The 20,734-nt window shown below is 37.0% G+C and overlaps 3 protein-coding genes across 9 annotated transcripts in view; 1 reads left to right on the plus strand and 2 right to left on the minus strand.

The window, feature by feature from the left end:
- LOC111862050 (dyslexia-associated protein KIAA0319-like protein) overlaps positions 1–5,730 on the minus strand; it is a 29,133-nt gene extending 23,403 nt beyond the window's left edge. For 2 of the 6 annotated variants that reach the window (XM_023847139.2, XM_023847125.2), the window contains exons 1-3: positions 4,937–5,376; positions 4,686–4,837; positions 4,382–4,554 (exon numbers count right to left, since the gene is read on the minus strand). In XM_023847139.2, coding sequence (XP_023702907.1) covers positions 4,382–4,554; positions 4,686–4,837; positions 4,937–5,272 — 661 coding nt within the window. In that variant the 5' untranslated portion in view covers positions 5,273–5,376. The other 4 variants (XM_023847147.1, XM_033750623.1, XM_023847133.1 and 1 more) reach the window with 4 other exon arrangements.
- Positions 5,731–5,912: 182 nt separating this feature from the next.
- Positions 5,913–11,990, plus strand: LOC117282149. Its single transcript, XM_033750607.1, has 4 exons — positions 5,913–6,007; positions 9,717–9,972; positions 11,088–11,250; positions 11,956–11,990. Exons 1-4 carry the CDS (start codon positions 5,928–5,930, stop codon positions 11,988–11,990), a joined length of 534 nt encoding a protein of 177 aa, XP_033606498.1. The 5' UTR covers positions 5,913–5,927.
- LOC111862306 (60S ribosomal export protein NMD3) lies at positions 11,838–20,619 on the minus strand. Of its 2 annotated transcripts, none has more exons than XM_023847586.2 (11): positions 20,396–20,619; positions 18,624–18,758; positions 17,865–18,015; positions 16,551–16,685; positions 16,229–16,337; positions 15,874–16,024; positions 15,337–15,479; positions 14,681–14,832; positions 14,485–14,600; positions 13,307–13,486; positions 11,838–12,614 (listed from the first exon to the last, which is right to left on the minus strand). In XM_023847586.2, the coding sequence occupies exons 1-11, from the start codon at positions 20,443–20,445 to the stop codon at positions 12,419–12,421; spliced, it is 1,518 nt and encodes a 505-aa protein (XP_023703354.1). In that variant the 5' UTR covers positions 20,446–20,619; the 3' UTR covers positions 11,838–12,418. The 2 variants fall into 2 exon arrangements, with proteins under 2 accessions (XP_023703354.1, XP_023703363.1); XM_023847595.2 differs by lacking the exon at positions 20,396–20,619 and adding an exon at positions 20,238–20,342.
- Positions 20,620–20,734: the final 115 nt, after the last annotated feature.

The raw sequence follows: 20,734 nt of genomic DNA on the forward strand, positions 1-20,734 counted from the left end.
ATTATATTCTGGGGGATCTTGAGGGAACGTGACACCAGATCTACAAGGCTATGCAGGTCAATGCATGGTTGGTAACTTATACCTGAGGCTGTTGGGTCAATGCTCGCTTGGTAGCCCTGCCTTCCCCCTGACACGATCCTATACTGGCTCTGGCCTGCTACCTGCTCGCCCATCTCTACAGACCCTTTCCTTCTCACCTCTACTGACTTCCCATGTAGCCCACTCTCCATCCCTTTCTCTTCTTATATAGCTGGGTGATTTCGACTGGTGGCTCAGTCTGCAGCCACCTGCTCACGCTGGTTCCTCACTTGCGGATTTTTCTATCCTGAAAATGGAGACGATTACTTTTTCCAAAACGTTGGTTCACACAAGATCTACACGGCGCCACATCCAAGAAGACGACATTCTTCATAAACATTAGTTGTTTCCCTAAACATCAACTGGTCACTCTACATAATGAACATGCAGTTATTTTCTGTGAGACAGAAGCAAATATTAAACACCATTTAGATGAATTTCAGGTTTCAAAGGGTTAATTAATTATCTGATATAAGAAATCCTGTACTTCCCCTCAAACAATTATAGAAGGCTTTAAAGGGTTAATTAATATCTGATATAAGAAATCCTGCACTTCTCCTCANAAATGGCGCTGTGTAGATCTCGTGCGAACCAACGTTCCAGAGGAACATATCGCCTTCCTCTTCAGGGTAGAAAAATCCGCAAGCGAGGAACCAGCATGAACAGGTGGCTGCAGACTGAGCCACCAGTCAAAAACACTCAGCTATATAAGAAGAGAAAGGGAGGGAGAGTAGGCCACATGGGAAATCAATAAAGAGGACAGGGGAAGGGTTTGTAGAGATGGGCGAGCAGGTAGCAGGCCAGAGCCGGTATAGGATTGTGTCGTGGGGGGAGAAGGTAGGGCAACCAAGTGAGCATTGACCCAACAGCCTGAGGTCTAAGTTACCAAGCATGCATTGACCTGCATAGCCTTGTAGATCTGGCATTATATTCTGGGGGATCTTGAGGGAACGTGACACCAGATCTACAAGGCTATGCAGGTCAATGCATGGTTGGTAACTTATACCTGAGGCTGTTGGGTCAATGCTCGCTTGGTAGCCCTGCCTTCCCCCTGACACGATCCTATACTGGCTCTGGCCTGCTACCTGCTCGCCCATCTCTACAGACCCTTTCCTTCTCACCTCTACTGACTTCCCATGTAGCCCACTCTCCATCCCTTTCTCTTCTTATATAGCTGGGTGATTTCGACTGGTGGCTCAGTCTGCAGCCACCTGCTCACGCTGGTTCCTCACTTGCGGATTTTTCTATCCTGAAAATGGAGACGATTACTTTTTCCAAAACGTTGGTTCACACAAGATCTACACGGCGCCACATCCAAGAAGACGACATTCTTCATAAACATTAGTTGTTTCCCTAAACATCAACTGGTCACTCTACATAATGAACATGCAGTTATTTTCTGTGAGACAGAAGCAAATATTAAACACCATTTAGATGAATTTCAGGTTTCAAAGGGTTAATTAATTATCTGATATAAGAAATCCTGTACTTCCCCTCAAACAATTATAGAAGGCTTTAAAGGGTTAATTAATATCTGATATAAGAAATCCTGCACTTCTCCTCAAACAGTTACAGAAGAACACTTCACTTAGATATTAGTAACAGTTACTATTTGATTTTTCTTGCACATACAGCAGTAAAATAATCACACTTAGAGGACTAACAAATTCATAGGCTACAAACTTACATTATTCAAATTGTAGAGGTTATATGTAGAATGTGAATTCTTAGAAATGTTATAAAAGAAGCTAAAAAGCAGCATTATAGAAGACTTATAGCTAAGTCAGATAATAAAATAAAAATGACATGGAACATAATTAAAAGGGAGACAGGAAAAATGCATTTAACTGATCAGATGCCATCTCTTCTGGCAAAATCTGAGAAAGCAAAGGATCTAGAAATAGTTGCCAACGACTTCAATAAATTTTTTCTAACAGTTGCTGAGACCTTAAATTTACATCAGATGGGAAATGAAAATGCTTTCTCATTTTTAAAAGATGCATTTCCCATAAATTTTCCTAGTATTAAAATCATTCCAACCAGTGAAGCTGAGATAAAGAATATTATACACACCATGAAAACAAAGAACTCATCAGGATTTGATGAAGTAACAAGCAAAATTCTGAAAGCTTGCTCTGATTTAATTAGTTGCCCTTTAACTCACATTTGTAATCACTCATTATACACAGGCATTTTCCCAGACCGTCTAAAAATTTCAATAGTAAAACCAGTGTTCAAAAAAGGAGATAAGTACAGTATGACGAACTATAGGCCGATTTCATTATTATCTACTTTTTCTAAGATACTTGAAAAGGTCATGTACAGCAGGATAAATCAGCATATGCATTGTAACAACATATTGGTCCCAGAACAGTATGGCTTTAGGAAGGGTGTATCCACTGAAGATGCAGCATTCAAGCTAACAGACAATGTTTTAAAATCAATTGACCAAAAAAGGCATGTAGGAGGAATTTTCTGTGATCTGGCAAAGGCTTTTGACTGTGTAAATCATGAAATTTTGTTAAGTAAGCTGCAATTTTATGGCATTCGAGGAACAGTGTTAAAATGGTTCAAATCCTATCTAACAAATAGAAAACAAAAGGTTGAGATAAAATCACCCAAATATACTCAAAATTTTTTCTCAAACTGGAGAACAGTAAAGCATGGAGTTCCCCAAGGATCTGTCCTGGGACCCTTGCTTTTCATAATATATATAAATGACCTTCCACCAACAATAAATTTTTCATCAGAACCCATAATATTTGCTGATGATACAAGTGTTATAATCTCTAGTAAAATGTTTGATGATTTCTGTGCAATATCAAACAGAGTACTCTCCCACATGAATAAATGGTTCAATGCTAACAGACTTGCCCTAAATTTAAACAAAACAAATGTAATGAAATTTACAACAAATAATGCCCCTCCCTATGTTTTAAATATTGGATATAATGGAAAATATATAGAAGAGACAGTAAATACGAAATTCCTTGGCTTGCAAATTGATAGCCACCTAAGTTGGTCGAACCATATAGATAAATTGATCCCTAAGTTAAGTGGAGCATGCTACGCAGTTAGAAGCATGTTTCATGTCAGCAATACTGAGACTCTCAAATTGATTTATTTTGCCTATTTTCATTCTGTAATGAAGTACGGAATAATTTTTTGGGGTAACTCATCTTACAGCCAGAAGATATTCATCTTACAAAAGAAAATTGTTAGAATAATGGCTGGTGTTAAACCAAGAGAATCATGTAAAAATATCTTCAAGAGGCTAGAGATCTTAACTCTCCCATGTGAATACATATTCTCCTTAATGATCTTCATTGTAAAAAACCAAGAATTTTTTCCAACCAATTCTACAATACACAATGTCAACACAAGGAATAAAAATCAGCTTCACAGACCAGTTGCCAGCCTCTCTTGTTTCCAGAAGAGTGCATATTATACTGGCATTAAAATCTTCAACAATCTACCACCAAATATCACAACTCTTATAGATAAACAGGGACAATTTAAAGTAGCACTAAAGAGATACTTAATTACACACTCCTTTTACTCTGTTGAGGAATTTATGCTTCCAAACAACATAAAGTGTATGTAATGTTTTCTCTTGTTTGGAACACAGGAAAAAAAAATCTAGTATATGTTAATGTATGGATTTATGATGGATATTTTACTACTTTTGTGAAATCCTTACTATTTATGTGAAATTGAATTGTGCATGTATATATGTATTGTATGATTTTTGACAAATTCCACATCCGGTAGGTCATCTGACTAACTCATGGATCTATGGAATGCTATGTATGTATGTATGTATGTATGTATGTATGTATGTATGTGAAAGGAAGATAAGTAGTGGATCTGAATCAAAAGGAAGTAGCCATAATCTGACATATCCTATTGGCATTGCCTGAAGAAACTGGATCTCACAAAAGAACCCAAGGACGATAATTAACCTTACCAGATTCAGAAGTGCTATCAGGTTGTCAACCTCATTTTGGGATTATAGGAAAACACCTATCAGTGCAACATGTGGGATTGGTGGATGAGGGGTTAAAATGAAGAGTATGATTTGGATCTCCCATCACAGTTGACTTGATTCAGGGCTGCTTGGCTTCTTAAGTTGGTTTATTTTGAGTTTGAAAGGGTAGGTCAGGTACAATTATATTACTGGACCCAAACCATATTCTGCTCTTTTACCAGAAATAAAACAATTACAAGTTATTTTCCATATTAAAACAGGGATCTTAGATTGCACTGTGAAGCCTTGTATCCTAATTTTGCATCATATACTAACCAATAGGAGTACAGACGCCAGTGGAATTGCGTTGGTAATCCGCCACACAGTGGCATATCCCACTGCGAGAGTGTGTTACAAGCTGTACGCATTCTTCATTCATAGGACAATCTATAACCACACCAACTTCACAACTGTAATGAGTTTCAGCAGCATCCATTGATGAATCTTTACTGTAAAAAAGTTAGAAAAACAAAATCACATTTCATATTCATACACATACTGCTTCCAGCACTGAAGTTGTGCAGATGCAGGGCATGATTCTTTTCATTCTCTGAAGTGGAAACATAAAAAAGAAACATACTTTCTGTAGTCATCTGCCCACGTAGCTTCAATGACTTCATGCCACGTTTCTGATGATGATACAGGCTGAACAAGTACCATGCTAACATGTTTGCCAAATTTTGGCTCTGGACGGAACAATGGTGCACAAAGTTCACTAGTAGCACACATGATCTGAGGGCCAGAATCAACATAGTCTTATTAACGTTATTCATAAACTTAATTCAAAGCAGATTACACACAATGACAAAATAAAAACTCACGTTTACATACTTGGTAACAAGTTGAATCATGCATGAAAACAACATTGCAAACATCTTCTCCGCAGCAACTTGTTATACAATCCTCCAAAGAATGTATATTATCTTTTTTCGAGTAAGCACCTGCTGTTTCATTTCCTCTTGGAGCAAAACTAGTAAAAACACTCAAGTAAATCCGTGGACATATCTGTCTCCACTGTGGGCTTAATTTATATTCTTCTCCCAAACACACAGATAAAAACCACACCCACAACAGATAAGAAAGATGCATTTTAAATGTATTTTTTTGACCAGCTGGCATTCCAGATAGTTTTATCTCACATACTGAAAATAAACAGAAATTATACATATGAGAGTATATCCACAAAACTTTTCATCAACAACGCAAACTATGGCATTCTTAATCCAAATGGTGCAAACTTTGTGAGAAGAAACAAAATTTCCAACAATACATATAAACAGCTGCCCCAACTAATTATGTGCAGGTGTTATTCCACTTGTGCTATAAAAATCATATGAATATTTATGAGCATTATCAGCTTTCTGGTATATGGGGCCCCTAGAACTAAAGTCCTTACACATATGTCAAATGTATGTACACTTTAATCTAATTTACTGATCACACATATAAAATACATTTAAGGAAGTTACGGAAATCAATACGAATCGCAATTAATTAAGGTCACAATATTAAAATAACAATACCGCAATTTCGCCCTCACCTGTCACGGTATTTCTTTTCTCAGCTGATTATTTCGACAAAGATCGGCTGTTGTCGTAGCGGTCGTAGCCGTCGTAACCGGTCATAACATTGTTATTATTCTAATAGTCGTAAACGGTGTTGTCATCTGTACGCTCTCGCGCGAATGTCAAAGACAAAAGTGTTAGGAATTGTGGTTTCGTTAGTGTGTCATTTTACAATGCTTAGTTGCTTTGTTACATAGATAACACCGGATAACATATAGGTGTGTTATGAACGATATCGACCAAAAACAGGATAACACATGCGTGTTATGTATGATGTTGACCAAGGAAAGGCATGCCTCTTGCGTTTTGCATGCGTTTTGAAGCTACAGCATTTGCGGTATATCAACACTTATAGAATTTTTAAAGTTGCACTGTACTTGTTGCTTTTTTGATACTTTTAATTATATCCTGTAGGTTTCAATGTCTTTATACAATTTCTAACCTTTAATGTGCTGGAATCAGCCACCGCCCATTGCATATCCAAGTCATCCAAGCAGATTAAATAATATAATGACAAACTTAAGTGATGTTGGTATTTAAAGAATGCCATTACTTCAAATAATTGTGCATACTAATGTGTAAGAGGCTGGAATCTTGTTTCAAGGAAATAGGAGGAGGGGAAAATTGCCATGTGAATTTCTGGCTTTGTTATAGTGTAAGATAACATTTTCAATGTTTGAAAGTTATGAAACCCCAGTAACAACAATCAAATAGGATGCAGAGGTTGAATACAACACTGGAGAGGAATTTGCCTGCTCAGTGTCCATAATGTTCGGGCAGATGAGCAGTACCCGTTAACTCATTTAATTTCATGTTGAGATTTAGGTAACATTTTCCAACTTTTCCCGGAAGCGAAGGTAGAAAGGTTTTATTGCATAAAAAATTAACATGTGTAGGTAACTAATATACCATTTCTTTCACAAACAACTGAATTGGGCAACCCTAACTGTGAGGAGGCTGTGATATTGATAGCTGAGCACATGTTGTAACATCAGTGGGTGGGAATGGAGACTGTAAGGTTTTGTTACTGTTTGTCTTCTTTATGGCATGACAGCAGCTGCAAATTACCCATTCCAAACAGTTATTAACTTTTTGGACGTTATCTATGTCCCATTATTTTTTGTCAGTAATGTTTCAGAGACTGGACTCTTCCACTGTCCAGAGGTAGGGACTAGCTGTATCAGTTGGGTCCAACCGGGTAAGCCTGTTTCCTGAGGATAGTAGCAGAGTCTGACCTTCAAAATGTTTTACATAAAAAAAATAATAGTGATTAATGTCCCAAGAAGTCAGTAACTGTATTACTATACCATCATCATGAACTTTTAGATTTGGTGTAAAGTCCATCAGTCTTCCATGTGTTTCTCTTCTTGTAAGGCATTCAGACATTTGCTTCATGTCCATGTTTGCAATACTGAATTGCAATGGTGATGTATGCGCTTGATAAGTTGACATATCTGTATGATGCTTACATGAACAAAATCTTGTAAACCATGTAAAAGAAAGGTTTGCCATAAATATTGCAGTGTTCAAGTTCCAAGTTTATTAACGATTTTTAATTAATGAAGAAAGTGTGTTTAGATGGATCTTTTTTTTTATTGTTAGTGGGGTGGGACTGAGTCCCTTGTACCACAGCCACTTCTGGCCTATTGTACCAGCCCCAGATGATAGGCGAAGGTAATCGTGGAGCAATTGGTGGAATGAAGATTGGCAGGGGAAACCAAACTACTCAGAGAAAACCAGCCCCAGCGCCACTTTGTCCACCACAAATCCCACTTGACCGAACCTGGGCCGCCGCGGTGGGAAGCCAGTGACTAACCGCTTAAGCTATGGCGCAGCTAGATGGATCTTGGCTTGGACAGAAAATGCTGTGGTAACTGAGAAAAAGCCAAACAAAAGTGGAGCCGGATTAGGACTTTCACCTCACAAGTTCATGACACAGATGAGATTATGAGAGAAGAATGCATTTTTGTGACATGTGACATGAAGAGGACAGAATATTAATTCAGAGCGTTATGTCAGTGATAAAGGGGCAGACATGTAGTGCAGGTTTTGTCAGGTGCATGGATTACATACCAGTGAACGGCAGTATGATTTTGAATGATGATTTGAAAGACGTTCTGGTCTGTTTTATCCCTTAAGGCCCAGGAATATGTACCATCTGCTTTAACATACTAAAACTATGGATTCTCCCCACAGAGTGTATTTGTGGTTTCATATGGTTCTCACAATAAACAGCTATTGGTTCCCTAAACTGGATCAACCGGTTGGGCTTTGTAGTGGAGACCTAACATGTTTCCTGTGAGATATGGCCTGAATTTGTGTATATTATTTAGAAGAAATTGTGTCTTTAAATGGTTAATGTAGTCTTCCAGTTTGTTGCTTGAAGGGACTGAAGAAAACAATGAAAGATCTTAATTAAGTTAGTCTTTGGGTTGAGATTTGAAACTAGGACGTCCAGAATGTGAAGCAGTGGAGCAGTGATTGAGATTAGCTCTTTCTAAGGGGCCCAACTGAGTAGGTGTCTTCCTTTCTCACCTGAAGATGGAATTCCTGATGATGGAAAAAGTCCAAAAATCCAGTAATTCTGTGTACCAGTAGATTTGTGTCTTGCCTGATGGCATAATAAATTCTATATGATTCAGATTAAAGAACTAGAATTTTTTCCTGTAGAACCTCATCATGCAGTGTGAAATCAATTCAAGCAGTACTAGAAGACAGATTGGAGCGTTATTTCTCTGAACCACAAGTGTCCTTCTGTGGCAACCTGTGGAAGGTGATTAGTGGGATGCAGGATTACTGGGTACAGGAGACAGTGATGCTTGCTGTGATAAGAACTGCAAGCTGCATCATAACCATGGAGCTGTGTGCAATGTCCAAACTTAATTTTATGGTATTACTGGGAAAGAATGAATCTTTATGAATTTAATTAAGTAACAGATATATTAGAACAATAATACATAAAAGTGATGTGAACACAGTATCCTCAGATTTTGCTTAATATTAGACAGGGAGTGCAGCAAGGGTCTGTATTAGGAGCTTTGTTGTTTCTCTTATATATAAATGACTTGCCTAAAATATTAAATACATTTTCTACGCCTATAATTTTTGCTGATGATACTAGCTTCTTATTTTCACATTCTAATATAAATGATCTTAACAGGAATATTCTTATAACAATTGAAATTTTAAATAGATGGTTTAGAGCTAATAAATTATCTTTCAACTCTAATAAGACACATTGTATTCACTTTAAAACTAAGACAGTAATGTCAGATACTTTTACAATAAATCATAATAATAAATTTATCAACAGTACCCTCAGTACTAAATTCTTGGGGGTTGTAGTTGATAGTGCCTTAATATGGAAGAATCATATTGATTTACTTGTAAAAAAATTAAGTAAGGCTTGTTATGTAATTAGAAATATGAAATATTATATGTCTATTTCAGCTCTAAAGGTAATCTATTATTCCTTTTTTCACTCCTTAATGAGCTATAGTATTATCTTTTGGGGAAACTCATCTCATAGTTCTATTTTTCTTCTCCAAAAAAAGGCTATCAGAGCGATGTTGGGGTATGGCAACAGAGTTTTGTGTAGAAACATATTTAAAGAATTAAATATTTTATCATTTGCATCACAATATATACTTTTGTTATTAATATTTGTATTACAAAATAAAGTTCTTTTTCCATCAGACATTGATTCTCATACTATTGATACTAGACAAAGACAAGATTTGTATCTACCTCAAGGTAATTTAAATATTTATCAAAAAGGAGTTTATTATGCGGGTATAAAATATTTAATAACTTGCCCATAGAGATCAAGAACACATGTAATCATTTGAAAAAGTTTAAGGTTGTATTAAGGCATTTCTTGAACACTCATACATTTTATACTGTGGATGAATATCTAAAAAGATATTTTTCACTATTGTTGTATTCATTGTACTGTTTAGTTGTGTAATAACTATGTATGTATTCTGTGCTCTATATTATTTTATGACATTGCTCTATATCCAGCTTTGGATCTCTTGAACTTACAGTAAATACAGTACAATACAATACAAGAACTCCTTGTGCTATCAGAATTGCCAGTTTATGCCAGGGCAGATGAAGGGACATGATGCACAGCCAGCCACTTGTGAGCAGGAATCATGTTGTACAGTGGCTTCATCAGAGTGTACACCTAGTTTACCAATGATAGATGGAACATCCTGTCTGGAGAAACAACAGTGTCAGGGAGGAAGCGTATTCCTTCCTGTGAGACTGAGCATCATGAAAGCTGCATGTGTGACACGAGTAAGTGAACAGCTTCACTGTCACTTTATTGTACATTACATTTTAAATTTTTACTTGTTCTACATTGAGGAGGAATGAGTACCAAAATTGTGGTGGGAAGGTATCTTTAAGAAATATCCACTGGAAGGAAGACAGGAGAATAATATTAAGTACGATTTGATATTCTCACACCAGTGGTTATGAAGAGGTGTGTCTTCTGGGATATAAAACCATGTACTCTGTTGAAAGTCAGTTAACGTTCTGGAGGAAAATGTCACACCAATTTTCTGGGTTGAAGATTGAGCCACGCAACCAGCATACAAGCAGGAGGCGACATGTTCTTCTGAAATGTTGTTCAGTCTTCAACGCATTACACAGCATCATATCCCAGAAGACAGAACTCTTCAATATTAAGATGGATTTTAGGGAACTGTATGGTGATAGGAGGTGGATGGAACTGGCTTGGTGTCATGTTCAGTGACAGTCATTTGGTGTCAATGATGTTGAACCTTTGGTTCTGCTACCAAATAGATGTAAAATGATACAGATTTGTTTCTGTATCAGTGAATTGATTGAGACAGTCAGGTGGATTCTGTTACGTCAGTCACAATCCTGTCAATTTACTGTTGAATGTAATTCATATATGTTACCAGCTTGGCAGTGCAGTACAGAATATTTGATTTTAAAAATTCCTGCAGAACAGGCTAGTAAATTCTATCTTTACACTCATATAAAATTGTAGGTTATATCTTGAAATGTTTTTTGTTAAGAATATTGAAAAAAAAAACTCAGGCCAGGGTAAGGTGGGGGGGACAAATTCTTAAAAAGTTGAATATCAGCCTAAAGGTAGAACGGCAGTGCAATCATACTGGTTAAGTCTGTTTCGAATATATAATAATTTTTACCATAAACTTGCAAGATGAATAATTACACTTGTCATAGTTATGTAGACAATAAGTAGCCCTAATGACTTAATGTATTTCTGAACATGTTTCCTAGACCTCCTTTCCCCCCACCTCACCCTAGTCACAAGCCTTCCACAAGGAGCACAAGTCAGTTGCATATGGAGACTACAGGGATCAAAGAATATAGGGAAAACATTCAGAAGGATTAAGTATAAATGCTGTAATATGTAGTTACAGGGTTTGAATCCCAGCAGGGACAAGATCTCTTTCTTCTCCACAATGACCAGACAGGCTCTGGGTCCTACCCAGCCTCCTATGCAATGCGTACCACAGGTAAAGCAGCTGGGGCATGAAGATGACCAGTTGTCTCTGTCCAGCCCAGAAGTCAAGAATGGTGGAGTTATACCTCCATTGCCCATATGTCTTCATGGCATAAGTACAAGAACAAATTTACCTTTTCTTACTAACAGAAGAAATACAGGTAAGTAAGTAGAAGTAAAATTTAAAGCTATGTACCAGGCCGTGAAGGCCCATAGGGTTGTGAGACATTGAGGGTCCCACATTATCTAGACAATCAGCTCAAAAATGGCACTAAGGTTGTCAGCCTTACACGCCGGCCGCGCTTTACTCCCCAGGAAAATTATTTAATTAATTCCTGGTATTCATTTCTGTTAAGAGGCTGAGTAAACCCCAGGGCCTAGTGTGGCTGGAAGGATTAGGTAAACTGAAAAAATCCAATGACCTCATCGGGATTTGAACCCGCGACCTTCCGGCTTGTAGCGTAGCACCTCAACCACTATGCTACCGCATGCCCCAAAGAAATACAGGTACTTTAAGTAAAGCATCCACTTGTTCAAGATTTACAGTTGAGGAAATGGGGACACTTCTTTATGGCAGCTTGCAGTGGGGCAGCATACCATTACCTCCATAAAACACAAAAATAAAGACAATTAAGATTCATTTAGAAAATTAGGGAATAATGGAAGTTGAAAGGATGATAATCTTTTCATGTTTCAATAAATTTATTTATTTCTCTTAAAAGAAACTGAATAACATTTGCTTGTTCCCCCTTGTCAATCTGTGCTGTATCTCTGTTCAGGAAAATACACTGTAACAGAAGAACTCTGGGAGTGAAGAAAGTTCAGTATAACTTCTCCTCTGTTAAATGTTCACTGTTGGAAAGTTCTTATATATTACAAGATTTAGCTTTTATTATTGAAGTTAACATCACATTCAGTAGATGACTTGAAACTATATTACGAGAGCGGAATTCTGGCAAAATATAAAAATATCAGTCAAAATAACGATTTTTCAATGTATGTTCAAAAAGATGCTGGAATGTGTGGCTACTCATGAATATCCAGATATTTCTAAATATTAGCATCTTACAAGGATATTTTGAAATCAAAATAAAGTGAAACAAAACAGGGCAGAACCATTACATCAGATACAAATGAACTTCAATGACAGAACACAGATTGACCCTGGATCCACAATGTATGGAAGAAGTACTGTTTTACATATACTTGTACCAGACAATATGATTACAGTTGTTAATCTATTTAAGTCTCCTGCATCTGTACATCTTCCAAGTTCAAGTCATCCAGCATTTCATCCAGAGTAATACGAGGAATAGTCTCATCTCCCAAGTCATCAACATCCACAGCTATTTGATCCTTGCTTTTATCACGGAAGATGTTCACGTTCTGGCGATAAGTTGGATCTTCCTCCAGATCATCCAGAAATTCAAGGTAGTCACTAAAAAGAAGGAACAGTTATAACTATGTATGATCTGAGGTTCTCACAGCGGTAGTTATGAACGTCAGCTCATATACGAGTATGTCCTACATGACGCTAAATCCCAGATGATGGCAAGTTTCAATTATAACTACATTTACATTCTTTGGTGGTTTAATGCAAGGCCCTCTGGCACTGAATGTTCAATCAACAGACTCGGCTTAATAAACATGTAATATTAATATTCCATAGCTCTCCAGTGTGCTGTTTTTATAACTGTTGTGCGCTCTTAAAATTCATTTAGTATTTAGGTGAAACTGCAGTCCAAAGAAGATGAATACAATTCCACTGAGCAGAAGACTATAATTTACAAATTTCTGAAAGTGCATGGTGAAGGAACACGTGAGCGGATATTACACCATAATTCAGTTACCTAAAGATGTGCCAGATGCAAATTTGGGGGAAATGAAGAAGTGAAAAATGGACTCTGGGTGTGGAAAAAATATGGAAGACCAAGAAGAGGTAGGAAAATAATACTGAAGTATATCTAAAATAAAAGGTTGTGAGGAATGAACTGAATTAAAGAGGCTCAGTACTGACAGGGATGAACCCTGGCCCTACCACCAGGAACTTGGTTCATCAAATTGCAGTATACACAGAAATTACTTAGTAAATACATCTGTTTGCTAATGCAAAAGCAACAAAGCACTTACTTTGTAGCTGTGTTGAGGTTTGTGCTCTCTTCAGCAAGGTGCTTCAGTTTCCAATTGCGGAATCGCCTTCTAGCACCTTTGTCACCATAGTGCTTTCTTACGAGAATGACATCTGGTATCTTATTAGTGTCTAGTTTTTCAAAGTTGGGATCATTAATGTTACTATCACCCAAAGCATACCTTAAAAAATACAATTAAAACATATTAAAATAATATGTATTAAGCTTATTTACCACATTTAATCACATATAAGGCAAGGCTCTTGTTGTCTGTAGCAACCAACAGAATACTGCTTTAAATTTGCACTTATGTTCTATGTGTTTTGAACTGTTCTAAAATATAGGAACTGAACACACAAGAACATAATGCAGTTATATTGTTTAATCAAAATGTATGAAATTTATGCCTAAAATTCCACTCATAGGCAAAGAGTCTTATTTTCTGGCTTTCAGAGGTACTCCTTATTAGCTATGTGTAACGTAGTAACTTTAATATTTCAACTTATGCAGTTAAGCTTATACTAGCAGAGACAATCCTGTACTATGAAGGAAATATTAATTGGTCAGAGAATTATGTATGTTCCATGAGGCATGGAATTTCTTGGCCAGCTGCTGTAAATTGTGAAGCTTTCATGGCAGTTATGTTGATAGAAATGATGGTCCCTGAAACATCAGTAATTTCTAACTGACATGGCTGAAAACCTGAGATGATTTCAAGATCTTGACCAGCTGCATAGATGCTGATTTTTCAAAAGATATCTTTTGACATGGAGTTATTAATTGGTCCAGACTGAGAAGTTAAGCTGCAGTTCACAGCTATGAAATTTATCCTGTAATCCCAGAATGGTATATTATTTTGTACATAATTTTTTCTAAGGGATAATGAAGGTATTTAATGTGATATGTATCTTCATCTGTATAAGAGGTTTATGGATGTGTTACCAAAATGCCCACAATATAGTTTCTCCCTACATGCTTTCTTCTTTACGCGTCTTGCTGCATTGGTTTACCACCACACCTTATATCATGTATTAAGGAATACAAACATTGCTTTATATTGTCTAGTTATGTTAATTTTTTTTAAGGCACAGTAACTCTGCAATGTATTCTTCTCTGCTTCGTCCACAATTGTCCACATTTGACCTATACACTTATGTTACAAGTTTGGCTATGGCTTACCCAAGAGCAGAGTCTCCAGGTTTCAGGATGTGTCCTAAATGAGTTCGAGTATGAACTGTGTTTTCAGTCAAACCCAATTCTGATGCCTTCACCACCCACACATCAGCCAGTATATGCTGCAAAATAGGTTTGGTCATTTCAGTGGGCTTCACATGAACATGCATTTATTCGTGTATTATTGAACATACTGAAATACCTTGTTGGAAACTGCTCCTTGTCCCGGAAATGTTTTTCGATCCTTACTCAAAATTAGGTCAATATCCATAACAATGTATTCTGTCATCTGCTTTGGGTTGCATATGCTGTCAAATGGATAACGCCAAAAGACAGTGCTATTCACTTCTGCAACTGTAACATCCATTTGTATCATATAATCAAAGCAGAGGTTATTGAGATGTAACTTTATTCTTAGTCTAATTCTCTCACTTTAGGAGGGGTAGGCTTATGGTATGATCATGTCCATATCTGTCTTCCCTCCCTAATGTCTTCTGCATACCAAGTTCTATGAATATCTGTCACTTGGTTCATTTCATGCTGCTAGGCCATTTCTGCAAGTGACCCAAAGCCAATGTGATTCACTTTCCATGTATCTGGTTAGACATAAATTACCAAAACAGAAAATCAGTGTGAGACCTCAAGATTCCATTTCAGGGGGGTTTTATATTACTTATTCATTACATGAGATAACAGACTATAGTAGGGAATTCTTAGTATTCCTGTTTATGAGTATAGCTAGATAAAGTTGTTTATAATTGGCTTGATATATAGCTCAAACAAACAGGAAATAGTCACAGAATATTGGTGGGTAAACATCTTCTCTTTCCTTGCTATTTGCAATACCAGTATTCTTACTTTGTGTTGTGGCTGGGTCTATGAGGTGAATAAAATTTGTCACTCTATGTACAAGACATACAGGGCTGATTCCTCCAAGCTGATTTGTAAGTTTCTGTGGCAAACAGACCACACTGTCTTTTGATACTGGAACAATCTCCACACTGAAACAATGTATCTATTAACTTGCTAAAATCATGAAGTTTATAAATAAGCATAGCCGTTATTAGAAACTGCTTCACATGTGAAAAGAGATGAACTTCTTTTCTGTTATAATAAAGAGGAAGTAAATTTAAAAATTTCAAAATTTCTCAAAAGTTACTGGAATGTTAGGTAGTCTATTGAAGCCCGAAAAAACAGAAAGTTAAACATATATAAAGCTGCAGCCAATCCAACAGTATTCTATGGAAAAACTGGGCACACTACATGAATGGTAACATGCATATATTCACAGAGACATCAGTTAAAATTCAGGCCATGGAAACCTCTGCTGCTGTCATTGAAAAAAAAAAAACAGCATTAAAGTGACTGGATTTCAAATTAAGATGAATTCCTTACCTATAAGTGAATTTATAGTTGTATATGTTACTGTGGATATCATGAGATATCAACTTCCTGGAGTGCTGGTATCTACAGGGTAACACAGATACCAGGAAATCCACCATTTTTCTGGCATATGCTTCTGTTGGATAGAAGAAATCTAGGCCCTCTATATGTAATCAGATGGGAGAAACAATAATATTAATGATGAAAGAACTGTCAAAGGTCATCATTATCTCCATATATTATTCTTTGCCAACTGTATGGTCACCTTCTCACCACAGTTTACAGAAATAACTTTTAAGGTAAGAAAATTGTGTTAAGTGACTAGTAGATTTCAGTTTATTTCTGCAGGCTCATATGCACTACTTGCCATGGATAGGTTTGATTCCAAGTGTATGTTCATGAGCCTTATGCTTCAGAATCAGTTGCTCCAGATAATAGAATGTTTTCTTATTCTCTGCCTTCTGCCTCACCTGAACCTGAAATTAATGGAAATTAGGAATCCAGAAATTCAGACACCAAAATACAGTGAGATGTAGCTCAAGATATAAGAACAAATAATAGAAATTATTTCTTCCTGAAACATAAGACATATAAATTACATTATGGAAGGATACTATGAATGTAAAATGGTAGAATGTCACTTTGAATTAGCTGAAATTATTTGAACATCAGACAGCTCCGATACTTACAAGAGCACGCCAATAATCTTGTGCTTCTGAGCGGTGACAATCATCACACATTTGATGATTAACTGTGTATTCAACAACAAACACTTGCTGAAGAATTGCTCCACCTAACACTTCTGCATGGACTGTCAGCTTCACCTAATCACATAACATATTAAGCAAAAATTAGTCAGAGAAATTCTGTGTTTTTCAGATGTAATTTTCATTAAGACTGGCTTATATGCAGGATTATTCAGGGCCTGGGCAGATGCTCATCCTTTTCACTGTATGAGATCACTGCAACAGTTGCTGAATTTGCTACTTGGTCAGCAGTGGTGATAAGAGGAAGTGATATACTCTCTTGCAATAAGTGTGTGACTGTGTTGTGCAAGATTTTCTTCATGTAGGATCAGAGGATTTGTACTGTAGTATTGGATCTTTTGATATGAATCTTACGTGAAGCATAACTTCATTATGAAGAGTCACAAGAAATCCGGAAGAAAGTTTAAGTGTCCCACAGAAATGCCTACCCAAGAACATTGCTACTAATGTATCAAACTATGTGGGATCACATCCCAGAAGATAGTAATCTTCATCATTAAAGCCTATTACTCACTGGCATCACACAAATCAACTTGTTTTTCTGTAGGAAAACAAACATAAAGTTGAAGACAAGCCATCTTCTGGGATAGTATTGACTGGATAGGAGACTGAATTGACACGAGAGCCAGTCTGGTCACTGGTGAACAGTACTGTCAGTGCCCCAACAGGGAACTGGAACCCATCTGTCCAGTCCATAGCTAATATTTTGAACTGTAACATATTTTTTCTGTAGTTAGTTAGTTATTGGAGAGGGTGGGTTTCCCCATGCACTTAGACCAGTATTGGTCCACTGTGCTTCCCTCTATGATATTCTACCAGTCTCTATACCCTACCGATATTGGTGCGTACCATCAGTCCCATCCAAGCCAGCGAGTTTGGCCTCTACTGGCTTGGCGGTATCTATAATGCTTCCCCCATCTATCAGACGCGTTAGAGACTACTGTTGGGCGGGAAATGTCGTTGAATTTGGCTCAGTGACCTCCTTTGGAGATATGAGGTTCTTTTACGTGCCGTAAAGCTATGACACGGGACCCATGGCTTAAAGTCCCTCCCGGAGGACTTGTTCCCTGAATTTTTCCGCCCTTAAAAATTCCACGACCTCCGCCATGTTTGAACCCGCGTACCACGAGTCATGAGGTGGGAACGTTACCTCTAGACTACGGAGGCTGCTTATTTTTTCTGTAAAGGACATGCATGAGAAAGTTACGGGTCTTAAATTATTATAAGAGAACGTACCTTTATTCTTTTTGAATGTGGTTCTGTCCATACAAAACCAGCATCAACCAGCTTTACTCTGTTAAGACCCTTCAGTTTCTTCAAACAAAGGGACAGAAGCTCTCGTGATTCCAAAGCACATGGAACCCATTCAGATGGTGGCTGGAGATATCTGTACATTAATCAAAACTATGTACCATCCTTACAATGATTTGAAACAAGTATACATTGTAAATATTGTGAGATATGCCCTGGTATATTCTGATAGGCAGAACAAATTTCTATGTAGATGGCATGTATGTCAGAGCATGAGGGAGTATGACTGACAGATCAAAACTTTCACAAGGCGAATTGGGTGATCCTTGGCATGTAATGGAAACAAGTTTTTAAAGTATTGCCATATTCCATCACAGACAAATCAGTTTTAAATAATGAATTAGCCTGTGTCTTCTGGAACTATGTAATTCTTGTATACATTTATTAGGTTATGTGTACTTTAGTTTTTATACAAGTATGTGACATGTGAATCTGTCTTAAGTTTGATTCTTAAGTTCACTATATTTTAATTTGTATAAAATTTTACAGTGAATTTATGATTTAAATATTTTTTTCTTTAAGATTGGTGTGTTGGTGATTTTGTATGATGTTGTTACTTTCTGAATGTAAGGTACTGTCTGTTGGTAACACTGAATGTTTCAGTATGGCTGAAGGGTTCTGTTCATGTACGGCAATGAGAATGAGGAAGGAAAGTGGTATATCATTTCTAAAATTTTATGTTACCTTTCACATCCTTTACAGAAATGTAATGTTGCTTGCTTTGGGATCCCTTCAGTAATGTCAACCTGTGTTCTCAAACAAGCCACACACATATTTGATGGATTTGGTTCTATAGGAGTACCACACTGGCAACATAATCTGAAAACAAGGACAATAATTCCAGTAAACGAAAATGTTACTTATACTTTTCAATACACTGTTGACAAAAACAATATACTATTATCTATGTAGTAAAAATTTGGATCAGTAACTTCCACCAACTCTCATATAAATGTGGACCATTTGCATACAGACCTCACTCACTTTAGAGTAAACTCACTTCAATGTAAGCTCTCCTCAACAGTGGAACACTGTATGGCAAGAATCATCAAATGTTATGGAAAGTGTCTTACTGTAAACAAATTATTAATGTGCTAGGACAGTGTATTGCAATAAATCAGAAATGAAGCATTTTACTACACTTATCAACTTCATTTCCAAAATGGAACACTAGTTGCCCCTATGCTTAATTGAGCACTACACTGTGTAGATATATAGGTAGTAGAGATATAGCTCCACGTTCTTAACGACAGCACTAGATGGAGGTGAACGGTCAGCTTTATATATAATAAGGGAATGCGCACAATGTGCATAGAGTAATTGCTTTTTTATTCGCGACTGTATTTGGTTATTGATGTGGTTAAGTTTTTGCATATGGTAATGTGGTATCTACTGCACTTTTTATCACAGTGTTTACACACACGCGTCATTTGCTTTGTGGAAATGTTCGTTCTTGCATATCTTGTGGTAGAATCCGTGTGTTGCCAACCTAGTAACTGTGTGTCGTAATTTTCTGTTGGGTCCTGTTCAGGTTGTGTCGGTCATTGCATCAGTGCTGTAGAACTCTTCCCATATTTCCTCCCTTTTTTGTTTTCTTTCTTTGATAACTTCTTCTGAGTTTTTTGTGCTTGGCAGTTGATATCTGAGTTCTTCTAATAGGAAATTTTCCTTGCAGAGTTCGTATGTTAGTCTGGATTGTGTGTTCTTAGGAAGCCCTAGCGCTAGTTTAAGGTATCTTGCCTCCACTTGTTCTATTTTCCGCAGGTTTTGTTTGGATAGTTTTTCCCAGGTTATCTCTATGCCATATAGTAGTATGGGACAAATTTTTGCATGGAGGTCCGATGCTTCTAGGTGTTTGATTTCAATTTCCTGATTCATACACACAGAACGGTCAGCTTTATTGCCACCACTATCCACTGGATAAAAGGCTGGGATGACTCCTCATCAGATCTGGATAAGTTTGGATAACACTGTTTTATATCCTATGGGTGCTAAAGCCCCTGTACAGGATTTGTGGAGTTATTTAATAACAATAAACAATTATATTATTATAATTTTTCTAACACCACATTCATAGTGTATACAGATTCTGTATTAGCCACGTGGTATTTCAAGTAAACGTTCTGAACATGTACCCGGTTCCCTTTTCATTTCTAATGCATGTGAGAAATCTCTTATTATAATTCTAAAAACGTATTGTTTGTTTTCCTCCCAATTTTTAAGGGTGGACTACAGCAGATTGCCGTATGTCATACCCTATAATTCGCAAGAATTCGTTAAAGGCAGTATGGGCAATACCGAAAACATAATCACGGTCACTCCGCTGATAATATTTTATAATTGCCAATGTCCACGCTCTCCTTTTCATCTCCCACTTCATGTTCTGTATATAACCTTCCCAGTTCACCTCGTTACGGAAACTATAAAATTAAAGTAAAACGTGCTTCTACACTAACATTTTTGCTTTCACGTCTCCGGCATTTTCCAGGTCAGGAATGTATTCCATATTCACTTCAAAAAATCTATGTCCTATTGTTCCCACCAACTTTGAAAGCTTAGATTTTCAGGATTAATTCCTTTTAATACAAAATAATTACTACTACTTTCTTTCAGGGTAATTGTTTCCGTCACAACAATCACGATAATTCGATACATATCGTGCCCACGAATGTTCGGAACGTTCGGAACAATACCGCCAACATACGTAGTTTCTCAATGCGCATCAGATGCATCTTGAAAAAAAAAAAAAGAATTGAGCTTGGATGGTAGCTCTGGTCTCCCAATATTACCAACGT

The sequence above is a fragment of the Cryptotermes secundus genome, unplaced genomic scaffold (genome assembly GCF_002891405.2).
Source record: "Cryptotermes secundus unplaced genomic scaffold, Csec_1.0 scaffold559, whole genome shotgun sequence".
Taxonomy (NCBI): Eukaryota; Metazoa; Arthropoda; class Insecta; order Blattodea; family Kalotermitidae; genus Cryptotermes; species Cryptotermes secundus.

Coding starts and splice junctions, on each gene's coding strand:
- LOC117282149 (XM_033750607.1), top strand. CDS start 5,928: ATGCGTGTTATGTATGATGTTGACCAAGGAAAGGCATGCCTCTTGCGT. Junction 9,973..11,087: donor AAGCTGCATGTGTGACACGA/GTAAGTGAACAG, acceptor TGTAATATGTAG/TTACAGGGTTTGAATCCCAG. Junction 11,251..11,955: donor CAGCCCAGAAGTCAAGAATG/GTGGAGTTATAC, acceptor ATCTCTGTTCAG/GAAAATACACTGTAACAGAA.
- LOC111862306 (XM_023847586.2), bottom strand. CDS start 20,445: ATGGAATACATTCCTGACCTGGAAAATGCCGGAGACGTGAAAGCAAAA. Junction 14,833..15,336: donor AGACCCAGCCACAACACAAA/GTAAGAATACTG, acceptor TGGATGTTACAG/TTGCAGAAGTGAATAGCACT. Junction 13,487..14,484: donor CCTGGAGACTCTGCTCTTGG/GTAAGCCATAGC, acceptor GTATTTTTTAAG/GTATGCTTTGGGTGATAGTA.